General features: G+C 43.3%; 1 protein-coding gene across 1 annotated transcript in view; it reads left to right on the top strand.

Moving 5' to 3' along the window:
- The first annotated feature begins 8,389 nt into the window (after positions 1 to 8,389).
- RERG (RAS like estrogen regulated growth inhibitor) overlaps positions 8,390 to 15,095 on the top strand; it is a 99,285-nt gene continuing 92,579 nt past the window's right edge. Inside the window, exons 1-2 of the mRNA XM_040967457.1 lie at positions 8,390 to 8,617; positions 12,415 to 12,588. Of these exons, the coding sequence (XP_040823391.1) occupies positions 12,528 to 12,588 (61 nt within the window). The 5' untranslated portion in view covers positions 8,390 to 8,617; positions 12,415 to 12,527. The remainder of the gene's footprint in view (positions 8,618 to 12,414; positions 12,589 to 15,095) is intronic.

Below are 15,095 nucleotides of genomic sequence, written 5' to 3'. Positions count from 1 at the left end.
CCTGGCTCTAAAACCTGAGTAAACTCTGAATGTGGCGGGCATCTTGGGTAAATAGGTCTCTCTTTCTCTCTGTTCTCTCTTCCTTTCAAACAAATAAAGCCTTATGAAAAAGCGTTATCTTTGACTCAGAGAAAGAGCAGCAGTCTTAGTCATTCTTTGTTGTTTTTCTTAGATTTCTAAACTTGTGAGTGAATACATACACACAATAAAGCATTCAAAAGGTATGCACACATGTGTAACAAATGGGAAATCCTTTTCCAAGACCCCTGTTCTCTTCCTTAGAAGAAACCACCATAGGAGCAGCTGTGGAGATAGCTTATGCTTGTGAGAGTACGCATATATGCACCAAAGCAAACTTTCAAGAAATGTTTTTATTTGAGAGGTAAAGAGATTGACAGCTCTCATCTTATGGTTCACTCCCAAATGCTTGTTACAGTTGGCCTAGGACTGGCCTGAAACCAGCACCCAGTAACTCAGCCTCAATGACTCAGCCATCACCTGCTGTATCCCAGGGTCTGCAATGACAGAAAGCAGTGGTTGGTAGTGAAAGGCAAACACTGAACCTGGCATGCCAAGTTCAGACATGGGCATTTTAATGGCCAAGTTGAATGCTTGCCTCTTTAAGTATAAGTTTTAAATACAAAAAAAAAAAGAATCATACTGGATTACTCCTTTTCTAATTAAAATTGTATCTTGGAGTTCATTCCTTATCAGTATAAAGGGAGTTTATTCCTTTTAATGACTTCTGCTGCCTTCATTCTGATGATTGATGTGGCCAGCTTAACTCTATTTCATGTGACTTGGTTCACTTAAACAAACTTTGTCTTACATTTAATATGCCCAATTTGTATTAAAACCCAGAAAAATACCTAGCAGGCTTTTCTATTTGTGTGATGTTGGAAGGATGCATGTCTGCTTTCTGGTTAGGTTATGCACAACAATCGAAGTACTTCTCTTTCACTGTGTATCTATTCATCCAGGCTAACACCTTTATTGGCCAAGGAACAAGAGTGTAAAAGAAATCATCATTTATTTTAGTCTTGTATTTTTGTGATATAGATTTATTTTTATCTTTTTCATATTTTTATAGGTATAGGGATTCTTCCTTCCCTCTCCCCTTCTTCTCTCCCTGTTTCCCACTCCTCCACTAGCTACCATTCCCCAAATTATCACATTGTATAGTCCCTTAGTTACAAGATTAACTTTCTCTGATTTAAATATGTCATGATAAGGTAGATATAGGTGAAGGCAGAAAATCCAGTATCATGCTGTGCATGTCTAGGTACATGTTCCAAAATGGGAGTAGAGAAGGGTTCTGGGACGTGATCAACTTCCCAGTGTCTAGTATTTTAGTCTCATTATTTTAAGGCTGCTCCTCCAGATCACAGTATAAACAAGCCACTGTTGAGACTTTTTGGAGTTTATTGAATGCATGAATGCTCAGAATTCAGTAGTTCTGTATTCTATTCTTGTGGTTACCAAATCCTTGCTATTTTTTAAAAAGATTTGTTTATTTGTAAGGCAGGGTGAGAGAGAGATCTTCCATTTCCTGACTCACTCCCCAAATGGCCAGAATGGCTGGAATTGGGTCCGTCTTAAGCCAGGAGCTTCATCTGGGTGCCACATGGGTGGCAGAGGATCAGTCACTTGGGCCATGCTCCACTGCTTTCCCACACCCACATGTACTAGCAAGGAGCTGAACTGGAAGCGATGCAACCAGACACAAACCTGCAGCCATATGAAACTCCACCTGTCAAAGCACATTGTCTGCCCAATCTTTTCTATTAAACCTCCAGATAAACTAGTCTTAAACAGAAAGTAACAAAGGGTCTTGTGAAAATTATTCAAAGCAGAATTCGAGCGATGATTTTTCTCCTTATGGAGTGAGCCTATACAGTAGTTCCATTATGCTGGAATTCAACCCTATTAGACAACTGGTAAAAACCTCTAAGGGAGTTTGACTATGAAAAGAATCTCTGCCCATTGGTTTCAGATTAATTTTTGTACACAGTCAATTCTATTGGCATTCTTCCGCAAATGCTGGGTTATTCTTGCTCCCCGTTCAGCTGTAACAATTGCTTCTTCGTATGAGAATTTAGGAATTCTGAATTCTTATATCAGTTAATAATTAAGTTCAGGTGCAAATCTTTAAGTTACTAAAATGTAAGGAAAATGTCTTTCTTCCAGTGTGTTTTTCTAAATGGCTGAAAATACATCTCTGCTTTAACTCATCTACCTCTGAAATTCTGAACCCTAGGTACGTTAAATAAAATTGTGTACATTTTGATATTAGTTTTTCCACAAGTTCCAGCAATACTCTTGGTAGCGTCATTTAGCTGGACGTAAGGAAAGTGGAAAAGGAATCAAAGCAGACCACATGGGACAAGGGGAAAACGGTACTGGCAGCAAAGCAACCTGAAAGTGACTGCTCTGCAGTCTTTCTTTCATGTGTGGACACACACACACACACACACACACACACACACACACACACACACATCTAACTTGAAAGTTGTTCTTTAGGGCCATGTGTTACAGCACAGAAGGTTAAACCACTGTTTTGCAAACCAGTTCGCACCCCAGCTCCTCTGCTTCCTATACCATTTCCTGTTAATGTGCCTGGCAAGACAGTAGAAAATGGCCCAAATGGTTGACCCCTGCTACCCACTTGGGAGACCTGCAGTTCCTAGTTCTTGATTTTAACCCGGTCCTTACCTGATAGTTACAGCCATTTGGGAAATGGAGGCTCTTCCTGTGTCTCTCTGTGTCACTGTGCCTTTCAAATAAATAAATAAGTTTCAAATGTATTCAGATGGTTAACAAAACTTAAATATTTTCTGCTTGGTATATAGTTCTACAGTGAGGTACATCTGTATGCAGACACATGAAAACATCTCACTACACTCATCCAGCAGTGGCAGAGGTAATTCTAGATTAGGCCACTGGGTGGCGACACGTTCTAGACACTTGGGTATGTGGCTAAAGGCTATGGCGCAAGTGAAGCTGAGCGGGGACCTCTGGGTTCATGTACAGGAGAAGAATGACTACTGGGGGATATCCATGGAGAAGGCCACTGTACTTTCAGGTAAGCAAGGGCGCTGAGACCAAGCAGTTTGGAGAAGGGAACGGGAAGACCTTTAAAAGTCCGTCTGAAGCACCAGCACATATGGGAGACCTGAGCTAGGGTAGTTAGCATCGACTTTCACTGAACACCACTCACTGGCACACACTAAAGCTAAGGCTGGGGCTTACCTGCCAGGGCAAGATCACAGTGCCCACCAGAAAGAGTCAGAACAGGGGAAGGATGAAGTTAGGATGGACCATGACAATAACTAGCAGTGTGAGAGACTCAGGTCTGGTGGCAGAATCAACCCAGTGGAACTGCAATCTCCACTGACACACCTAAGAAATGTGGGTTGGAACAGGACTGGTTGGGAACCTGAAGGGATGCCCTGGCTGGGTTGGCATTCCCACTGGGTGTGAGCAAGAGCTGGACTGAGGGCAGCAGGCTGGGCTGGATGTGACTACAACCTCCCTCGGTGCAGCTCAAACCCAGTGTCTTGTGAATACCCACCCAGGGATCAAACTCCAGGCTGCTGTTCTTTGACCAGGTTCCCAAGAGACCCAACACCAAATGTCAACCTAGGACTAAGCCACGGTCCCAGGACCATGTGCTCCTTTTACAGCTACCCTTGACGATCCTTTGACTTTCAGGACTCAGTTGGCCTTAGTAGTTCTAAATTTAGTGTCCTAAATTTAATGTTGTATGGGCTCCGCTGTCACAGAGAAGGACCCATAAAATGTCTCTAAGAAGAAACTGCAATGTGACGCTGATCTCAAACACATTACCTATCTCAGGGTTTCCAGCCTTTGTTATAACCCCTACTTTCCAATAGCTATTTTGTATATTTTTGGTTAACTTTTTTTTAAAAAAAAGATTTTTTTATTTTTATTACAAAGGCAGATATACAGAGAAGAGGAGAGACAGAGAGCAAGATCCTCTGTCCGATGGTTCACCACCCCACCCCCACCCCCCAAGCGGCCGCAACGGCTGGAGCTGAGCCCATCCATAACCAGGAGCCCAGAAACTGTTCCAAGTTTCCCACATGCGTGCAGGGGCCCAAGGCTTTGGGCCATCCTCGACTGCTTTCCCAGGCCACAAGCAGGGAGCTGGATGGGAAGTGGGGCTGCTGGGATTAGAACTGGCACCCATATGGGATCCTGGCTAGTTCACGGTGAGGATTTTAGCCACTAAGCTATCATGCTGGGCCCCTAGCTAATGTTTATACCATCAGTAAGCAGACAATTCTAATCTTAGCTATCTGCAGATTCACCTTTGCCTAATTGCAATAAATACTACAAATAATATCATAGTCATCCTCCCAAAAAAGGATTATCATTAGCAGCCAGAAAGCAAGAAAAGAGGTACAGCTCCTCAGCATGAAGCTTGGAAACAAAAGTTCATGGTATTGGTAGTTGGGGCTTTCCACAAACAGAAGGAACGAGACTTCAGATGCTGTGTTTCTTTCTCAACCATCAAGGAAAGCTTCAGATGGGGAGTAAAATGAGCTGAGCAATTATCCTTATCCTTTTCTGATGGGGCCAGGGGAGGAGACAGCATGAGTAGGTGTAACGGAAATGGTTTACCGGAGAGAGAGGAAAGGGCTCCAGGCATGAAAAGGGGAAGTGATCTCAAATGTGAGAGAAGCTTTTCTTTGCAGCAGTAACTGATCCTGACGGCCTGCCCTAAGGCCTGGGTTAGAGACTTCAGTAAAACCTCGGAACAAAAGCAGAGGAGGCACCTGTCATGAGACTCAGATGACCTCTCGCCTTTCCTTTATCTTCCAATCTTGGACTGGGAGGCAAAACGCAGAGCTTACTTTCAAGCCATGGCTGCATAGAGAAAAAGAAACAGATCCTAGATGTAATAGGAATGGAATCAACTAGAATCCTTTTAATAGACACCTGGCACCTATGATTTTTTCTTAATAAATATGATAATATGCTATGCAGGGACAAAAGAGGACTGGATTACTATATTAAAAGTAGTCCAATAATATAAATGAAAAACAGCAAAAGAAAGGAAGAGACAGATATTCTCAATTACACAGTACAGTACCTGCAAAGCCCTTAGGAACACTACTTAATAAAGAAATCAAGGAGATGAATCAAAAATTAAAAACCAACAATGAAAATGTCACAGTAACATAATTAATTACATTAATTCATTTAAATATAGAACAAAATTCAGACCTCTTTGGAAATGGGAACTATAACTCTAGCTCTTGACAATGAAGAGGATCCACATGAAAACATGAGAGAGAAGGAAGTGAGAGAGATTCTGAGTGTACTGCAAAAATTGTGTGGGCAACTGAATTAGAAGACAGGCTTGGTGCAAAAAAAAAAGGATATGGAAAGCTGGCTTTTGGCACAGTGGATTCCTGCATCCCACATCAGAACTTGTGGGTTTGAATTCCAGCTCTGCTTTGGACCCCTGCTGATGAGTAGCCTCCCTGGCACCAAGAGATGGCTCCAGTACTTGAGTCCTTGTTGCCCACATGGGACAAGTGCATTGGACTGCAAGCTCTCATCTTCAGCCAGGCTCATCTTTAGCTGTTGGGAGCAACTGGAAGATGGCAAGAAAAGGGAAATTTCTCCCCCCCATTGTGTATGTATGTGTCTTTGTGTCTTTCACATAAATAAAAATACCAAAATACATGAACTGGAAAGGTCTTCAAAAACTCTGTGGAAGTGTATATTACAAAATCACTATGCATAAACTTTCTAAAGCACTCCCATAGGAAAGTAAATTTTCTTTTTGTAAACAGCAAGGAGCCCTATTGATGCTGAAGAACAAAAATAGATCCCTAAACATAATGAATTCAGCTCTGGTATTATGTAATAATTTTAACTTTAAAAGGATAATCAAGTTGAAATATGAGATGAATAAACATCTAAAGTTCAGCCATCCTTTAATTTCTTTATCTTCTGCTTAATTGTATTTGAAGATTAAAATAGCACTTCTAGGAGGATAACACTGACATATCTGTATACCATTTGAGATATCACTCTACCTCCATACCTATCTTCTATAGTATTCAGATTGATAATGTTCTTTTATGTAAATAGTGGTTATTTCTGAGTAGTATGATATTTCTATTTTTTTTTCTGCTTAAATTAATGTCAATGAACAAGATTAACAGTTGTACTCACACAGTTCTAGTTTCTAAGCGTGCTTTGGGGTTACAGTGACTCTTCATTTATTGCCTTTCCTTAAGAGTTTCCCTGTCAACTTGAAGCTGGGCTAAGTGATGTGAGTATGGCACGATCCACGACCCCTCCCAGGAGCATTCCTGCCCAGTAGGCACGGATCACAGAACTAGCCTTCTTAGACACAAAAGAGAAGGGCTCCTTTTTTTGCTGCTTATGCACGAGTGAACCCTCCCACGCAGTGCAAGGTACAGGTGGAAGACAGAATGCAATGGGATCCAGGCCTCAACAGACCCACCCCATCTGTGTGTGGGTGCAGCAGATCCATCCTGTGTGTGTGTGATGTTAGGGCTCCCCCATTAGTGATGAGGAGGACTGGCCAATAGCCGTACTTTTCTAAGAGCCCTTGCAGTCAATGATTTTTCGTTTTTTTGCATTAGTATAAACATAAACCCATTTTTTCCCACAAAAATATTTGAAATGCAAATTTATAGAGAGGACACACACACACACACACACACACACACACACACACACAGAATCTTCCATCTGTTGGCTCACTTCCCAGATGGCTCCAATGGCCAGGGTTGGACTGGTCCAAAGCTGGGAGCCAGGAACTTTTTCTGGATCTTCAACATAGTTGCAGGGGGCCCAAAGGCTTGGACCATCTTTGGCTGCTTTCCCAGGCCATTAGGAGTTAGACAGGAAGTGGAGCAGCAGACACTAGCAGGGGCCATATAGGACGCTGGTACTGCAACTAGAGGCTTAACCTGCTACAACTCAGTGCCCATCCCATCCCAAGAATATTTTAGCTATCTTGTATATATGAAACATTTCTGGCTTCCAGGAGTTGGAGGCTTAACAAAGAAGCCTGAGAAATACAAATGCTCATTGGATTAGTTCATACTGCACACTTTTATTAAAATGTCATGCAGTACTTCTTACTGAAGTACAATGATTATCAATCAAAATTTGCAAGAGGTTTAAGGAGATGGAAATACCAGCGAGCATGATTTGATCAGACGTTGGGTATGTGTATCAAATTATTCTGCTGAACTCCCCCCCACACACACACATGCACAGTTGGAATAATTATAATTTGTTCAAAAAGTGAACACAAAGCAAACCAGTGGCAGTTCACGGGGCGCTGTGAGACCTGAAAGGAGACTTGAATCCATGTGGGGTGGGGGCGGAGGTGGGAGGGTATAAATTATTCATCACGAAGTACATGGAGTTAGTTTTCCCGAAAACTCAGCAAGACAATCCAGGTTCAGCCAGGCAGCTCCTACTCCGACCCCAACACCGGCTTGTCCATTCCCCAGGCCCTCTGCTGCTGTCTGCAGTGGTTTTTCAAGTAACAGCCTCCGTGGAAACTGTCTTCATAATGACAGCCCTTCCACCCACGCCATCCTACAGACCTAGGCTGGAGCCTCAGGCCCCCATCAGCTCCCCGTACAGGGACGGCCTGGAGACCACCCAGCATCTCCCCAAGTCAGTCTAGATTTGGATAAAAAAAAAAAAAGTACCATGATGCCTCATGGTCTTTGGGAAATCCTTGAACCTCACGAAAGTTAGCTCACCTGCCCAGCTAGAAACTCTGACACCAGTGCTTCCCAGAAGAAAGGGAAATGGAAGGAAAAGGGGGACCAGGACGCAGGTGTAGACCCAGCTCATGTAGTTTCATTCCTTGTGAGGCTTTGAGTTTGCTGGGCATGACTACAATGCCCATCTTCTTCAGGGAACCCGGAGCTTGTGGTGGCAGTTCAAGTGCACAAACATGAACTTCATATGAACCACCTTTTGTATCTTTCCTTACGTCTCTCAGCTTCCAGTTCAGCCAAAAACTAGCCTTTGACTAGTTAAAATCCCTTTTCCTTTTCGTTTAGGGCGTCATGGGAATCACTCAGTACTTCAAAGGGATATGGTGAGGGAGAGATTTTTACCCAGCAGAGCGCACCTGGGGTTCAGCCAAAGCAAAGGCGGCGAGTCCCAGGCGCTGCACCCCAAGAGGCGGGTGGTGGTTGCAGGGTTGCAAGCAGGGAGCCCCCCAGGCTGGCAGGGAGCCCCCCAGGCTGGCAGCTCGGCGGGAGGAGCTCGGCCCTAGGGCCCGGAAGGGGGCGTCCGCGAGCCTCACTGCAGCATCCCGGCGGCCTCGGCCAGGCTCGGCTCGCGTCCTGCCGCAGTCCCTCGGCTGCTAGCCGGAGCGAGCGCCAGGGCGGAGACCCCCGCCAGGCCCCCAGGCACTTGCTGCACCGAGGGCTCCCACTCGTGATCGCAACCCGGTAGCTTCGAAGTGCCAGCCGCAGCCTAAGGGGGCTGCTTAGCGTGGGAGGGCGTCGCGGTCTCCGGGGACCCAGTCCGAACTTGCAGGGGACGGCGGCTCTTGTGGCCTGGAGAGTGTGAACAGGTGAGTGCCACGCACGTGCCCAGGTGGCTGTTTCCGGACAGCTCCTGCAGACCCAGAGCCAGCGCCGGAGCAGTCGGCCGCTTGGACAGTCCTGCAGGTCAGGGGGTCCTCTCTGGACCGCTTGGGGGTTCACGGAGAAGGGGACCGGGTGGGTGGGGGTGCGCGCCGGAGCCCAGTCTGCAAAGCGCTCTTGGGCGTGAATGCCCTTCTGACTTGGTCTGGCTGCTGGCAACTGGCCCTTGGTCCACAAAGGGCTTGTTTATCCCCCCCTCGAGGTACCTGTTGATTTCCCAGTGACGCTGTAGTCCAGGGCGTTGTACGGCGGTTATCCTTGTCGCAGTGAGAGCTGCAATTGTGATGAACTGAGGGCAAATTCCTGCCCCTGAGACCGGGAAAACTTGATTTCAGAGCCAGAGAGGGGCTGCCCCCAAAGAGAGGAGCAGCTGATTCCCACGGCCGGACTGAGTCTTTTCTTCTCTAAACAGCTGCATTGTATATTGATGAGATCGTAGAAACCACAAGTTGGGAAAAATAACTATCTTATAAAGATGTTTACTGCCTTCTCACGCCTGCCCCCTCCCCTCCTCAACTTCCAACCTGGAGGAAGCAGAAAGCATGGATCTCTTAACCATCATCTTGGGAACGATTTGTCGATAAATAAATAAATAAATATAAGATGATTGGCGGTCGAAGTGCCAGGGGTCTCCAACAATGTCAGCTCCTCAAGGGGGATGACTTTGGCTTGTGCATGTTTGGTGTGAGTGGATCAATGAATGCATGGGCAACAATGCAGGATTTGGAGGTTAGCTTTTCCTGCTCTTAAAGTCGTCCTTTATGTCTAAGGGAGGAAATGATGACACCGTTTAAGTCTAAACAGCTGTGATTTTATCTTTAGAAATGGTAGGAGTTGAGAAGTTTTCATCCTTCCAAAGCATTGTCCACTTCCAAGGTGACCACCAACTTGTAGCCCCTAGCTGGACTGTCTCTGTGCAACCTGCGAGCGGATGGATGTTTCTTAGAGCTGTAAATGGAGGGCTGCAGATTGTGAATGAGTTCAGACAACAGGTTACTTATTACAACAGTGTACAAATTTATCTTTGTTTTCCATCTTGTCAGATGTAACTTTTTCACGTTTTCATGTGAGAAATAACATGGTGAGGAACCTGCGTCTACTTTGTATCGTGAGTGATTTTTCTAAACACAAAGTTGACAATAACCAGCTGTATCTTTATTAGGTTGTACATGGAATAAAGTCCACATCATTTGTCTTATGTGAAATTCCTACCCCTTGGAAGCCACTTGGGAATTACTGAAGTATTTGACTTGTTTTTGTAAATATGACGGTTGATGGCTAGTTTCATGAAGCATTAATCAGACAGATAATTACTCAGATGTCATATGCATGGGAAAGAGATCATTGTTTACCCCACCTCCTGACATTTGCATGTTCTAAGTTTCAAACAAATGCTTGCCAGCTACTCCTCCCAATTAGAATTGATAGTGTTAACATCTTGGGGGTATGCTGTGCTTCTGTAATGAACCACTGAACCTGAGACAGTAGGGCCTTTTCTGAATGAATGCAAATGCAATGACAAGAAAGGAAATCTTTTTATTGTTAGCCAAAAACCATGGACTGGGACAAATTGCAGATGTTTACGTTTCTGAGTTTTGTGCTATTAATAATTGCTAAGAAAGTTTTTTTTTTTCATGTTTGAGAACAAAATAAACAATCACTAATGTGACTGTTGACCTTTTTTTGGAAGCTCCAGCACTGTGCACACCAGTAGATACATGAATTGCTAAGTCCAGGTTGATGGTTTGCAAACATGGGAAAATATCCCATGTTTACACTCTAGTAGAAATATGTTTTCAGAAGGATTTTTGCCTTTTTCTTTTCCTCTTGGGAAGCATTTTTTTAAAAAAAAATTGTGGATGAAAACAATGCTAGCATGTTAACATGTTTTTGAAAACAAATTTGTGTTTCAAAGATGCCTTTGCAGCGTGGAAAGGTGGATGATTTGTGAGGACTGAAGGAATTAGCTTCAGCATGGCTAAACACGAAGTCTTGTATTTTAAAGCATTCATGGCAGAAATTCAGAACGGAGGCATCTACAGTTGATATACAAGAAAGAAACTCTTGTGAATCTGAGCTGTAATATAGACACACCGTGCAGATAAGGGACAAAGACTCAGGGAATTTTGTGTGTCAGTTTGTAGGGTCCTATCTCAAGTAGTAGATGCAGTGGCTACCACATTTTTGAAGCTGTGGAAGTGGTGGGTGTCAGAGCAGAGCACTGCCCTTCTAATAGGCTATTGAAGCCCAGATAATAGGCATACAGATAAGCACGTGTATGCCTCAGGAGCAGGTGAACTTGCCACCAGGCTTCATTTTCTGGCAGATGAAGGCCTGTGGTGGGGGAAAGCTTCCTCGGAGGTGTAGACCACATGAGAAGTCCTGAGTATAGAAAAGAGCAGCCTGGTTTTCAGTTATATCATGCAGGAAAAAAAAAAAATCAGAACAAATGAGTAGAGGTCACAGGGAAGCAGATTATAGCTCCATCTAAGAAAACGGTTCTCTTAATCAAGGATGGCTGACTCGAGATGAAAGAGCTTTCAGGGGCAATGAACTTGCCTCACAGACCTGGAAGTGGAAGTGGAGTCCCTGGCTCAGGACTATGGGCTAGCCATCAGGAAGGACCCTCTCTTATAAATTCATATTTTTAACATTTTTATCTATTTCTCTTATTTGAAGGGAAGAGAGATACATTCGCACACACCAGTAGAAGGGTATTCTAATTTACTTGGGGCCATTGTAGAAGAAAAATCAAAACTCATAGTATGACATTTGCTTTTTTTTTTTTGAATACCAGGGCATTGTCCCCATCAAAATATTAAAATATGATCTGAATATTATATGCCAGTTCCTGAAATGCATGTATCTGTCACGCAACCTGCTCATGTCATCTAACTTTGGCTATTCTAAAATTTGACCTTGAATGGTGGACTGGAATTATGTTGCAGTGGAGTAGACTAAAATGGATGGATATCTTATTCTATCCAAAGGAGAATAAAGTTTGAAGGCGACTTTCCTTATTGCTTTTGTCTGTGCAGCAAGTGGTTACAAACACATGGTAAATGCACCTATCCACATATTTCAGCCATTTATGAGGAATTACCTTCCTGAAATAATGCCTTCACAAAGAATTCTTAAACAAGGGGGCTGGCATGGTGGCTCAACTAATCCTCCTCCTTTGACTCTGGCATCCCATGTGGGCTCTGGTTCTAGTCCCAGCTGCTCCAATTCTGATCCAGCTCTCTGCTTATGGCCTGGAAAAACGACAGAGGATGACTCGAGTTCTTGGACCCCGGACCCGCCTGGGAGATGTGTAAGAAGCTCCTGGCTCCTGACTTTGGATCGGCTTAGATCTGGCTGCTGTGGCCATTGTGGAGTGAGCCAGGAGATGAAAGATCTGTGTATGTGTGTCTGAAAAATCCACCTTTCAAATAAAATAAATAAATCTTCTTTTAAAGAAATTATTTAAGAAAATTCTTAAAGATGCCCAGGTTTTAGAATGACATGGATCTGAAATCAAGTGCTGAATCATGCCATCAGCTGAGTAGTTACAATAAGTTACTACACTTCTAGGACTGAATCTCTCATAGGGTGGCAATAAAGATCAAATTGGAAGTTGTTAAGAAAGTGAATGGCATATGCTTATTTCATACAAATATGAAATAATTTGTTTTTGTTTTGTTTTCTTAGCCACTTACAGATTCCCAAATCTCTTTCATTTAAGGATTGTGGGCCCTTCCAGCATTGACAGTGATATGGTGAACTCAAACGCTGGGACCTGAAAGATCTGCTCAGCTCTTCCGTTTACCAACAGAAACTTGTCCAGCAGCACCCGTCATGGCTAAAAGTGCAGAGGTCAAACTGGCGCTGTTTGGGAGAGCAGGAGTGGGCAAGTCAGGTAAGCACCCACTGTGGCTGCAAGGGCTGCAAGGTGTGTGTTTCTTTGTTGCTGCTACCGGAGTCTGGGCAGGCAAATGTCTGACACCCATATTCCCTTTTCCATGAAATCTTTTTCTCTCTGTCTACAACTTCTCTTGTGCATAACCAAATGCATATTTATGATTCATTAGCTTTGCTAATGAAATGTAAGGCAATGGACACAACATACATCCTGGCATTCTGAGGAAGCATATTAATTAACTTCAAGTAAATGTGATTGTGAACATTTTAGAATATGCGTGCTCTTTTCTCTCTGTATGGGATCCTGATGACCAATTTTATGTCTCTTTTGCTTTGATATTTTCAGCAAACAGCCTAATGTCCAGCATATATTTGTTGTTTCATAAATGCTTGTTGACATATGTTTATCAGAAACAATTGTATTGTTGTCCAACACTTTCATAAACACTGAAGACTATTCAAAATGTGGAAGCATACACCTTCTAACCAGACAACCATGGTCAGTGCTTCTGCGGGTGAATTCTAATGAACAAATTCTGGTTATGTATTTCTGAGAATTTTTAAGTTGATTATCTGAGATGTCTGCAGACCTGTAAGATGAGGGGAAAAGTAGAAAATTTCCTAATAACCAATGGGGAGAAACACAATTACATTTTAGATTCAATAAATCATGAAGTGACTGTTGCTCAGACAGCATGGAGACATGGTTTTTCAGATAATATTGCCTTTGTCCCCTATTTGAGAAAGACTAAATTGATTTTCACACAGAAACTTCATTCTCAGGAAATCTGGTGATTCTTTTTCATACGGAACTTTTGGTTCTCAACAACAATTAATGCATGCATGTTTCTAGGGAGAGCCATTTGGAAATAAACCAGATTATTCCACATAACAGGTAACCATCTAATCTTCAGCAAACAAACATTAGTAGTTCGAATTCAGTGACCAACCTTTGTTGTTTTCAATAGTAATATTCCCTATTCTAAGACTCTCTCTCTCATTTTTCCCCATTTTAACTTTTTCAAGAGTACTGGTTTATGCCACCACACTTCTCTTATTTGCTGCTTACTTTTGCCTCTGACAGAAACAAGACTAAGACTCTGCCAGCCTTCCTAAGATTGAAAATAGCTAAACTTCTCCCTGTTAATCCCCTCAATGTGTCCTAATGGTGTGAGAGCCTCATTGCTCTGGCTGCATCCAGAGAATGAGGAAAACTATGGCAGAAAGTGCAGATTGAAAGGAAGGAAATATATAGGGAGGCCCCTGCTGCCCATTAAAGCTTGCCTGGGTCTTTGTGGTCCAAAGGCTACAGCAGGAACTAATCCTTTTACGTTCATTTGAAACTTACCGTAAGTAACAAGGAAGGGAAACTTTCTTGAACCTTGTATAATTTATCCAACTCTACATGACTTAAAAAGTGAACCCTAACATTGAAACTCAACTGAGAGAACTATTCAGGTGTATGCACAGCCATCACTCTGTAGGCCATACAGTCAGCCCATGGTGCATGGAAGATATTCAAAATATCGTGTTTGTACTGAACATCAGTGCATTTTTCTTGCCATTATTTCATAAACGATGTGGTATAACAACTAATTAAGCTGTATTTAAATTACATTAGATATTGTGAGTAATCTGGGGATGATTTCAAGAACAGAGGAGGCTGCAAGTCCTACCCAGTTTTATATAAGCAATTTGAGCATCTTCAGATTCCGTGAGAATCTGAAGAGAAAGGGGTACTGCAACAGGAGTCTGAGCTTTGAGCTCCAAATTATCTCCGTTGTCTTTTGCATTTTTCCTCCTGACAACTTTCCTTCAGCATTTTCTTTTTGGTCCACTAAGACATCTATAGATTTTTAAAAATACATATTTATTTATATTGCATGGGCAGATATAAAGAAAGAAAGATCTTCCGTTCACTGGTTTGTTCCCCATGTGGCCACAATGGCTGGAACTAAGCTGTTCAGGAGCCATGCGCTTCATCTGGGTCTCCTATGTGCACACAGCATCCCAAGGCACTGTGCCATCCTCCACTGCTTTCCCAGGCCACAAGCAGGGAACTGGAAGGGAAATGGAGCAGCTGGGACACAAACCATTGCCCATATAGGATCCTGGTGCATGCAAGAAGAGGATTTATCCACTAGGATATCGCACTGGGCCCAAAACAGATAGATGATAGATGAAGATAAACAGAAACAGATCAGATAGAAAGATAGAGATCTTCCAACCCATCGATTTCTTCCTCACACGTCTTCACCAGCTGAAGCTATGTAAGAAGCCGAGCTCAACCAAGGTCTCCCACATCAGTGGCAGATAATGTAGTACTTGAGCCATCACCATTCACTCCATGGTACATATTAGAGGAAGCTGGATTTGGGAACAAAGCTGGAACTAGAATCCAGGAGCTGCCATGTGGGATGTGGGCACCTCAAGAGGCATCTTATCTGTGAGACCAAAGGCTTTATTCTTCACTAAAATCCCCAAGGCTCCCAGCCAGCTGCCTTC

This window comes from Ochotona curzoniae, unplaced genomic scaffold (genome assembly GCF_017591425.1).
Source record: "Ochotona curzoniae isolate NIBS_2020 unplaced genomic scaffold, NIBS_Ocur_1.0 contig_1482, whole genome shotgun sequence".
NCBI classification, from domain to species: domain Eukaryota; kingdom Metazoa; phylum Chordata; class Mammalia; order Lagomorpha; family Ochotonidae; genus Ochotona; species Ochotona curzoniae.
This window is presented reverse-complemented; position numbering and strand designations above follow the sequence as displayed.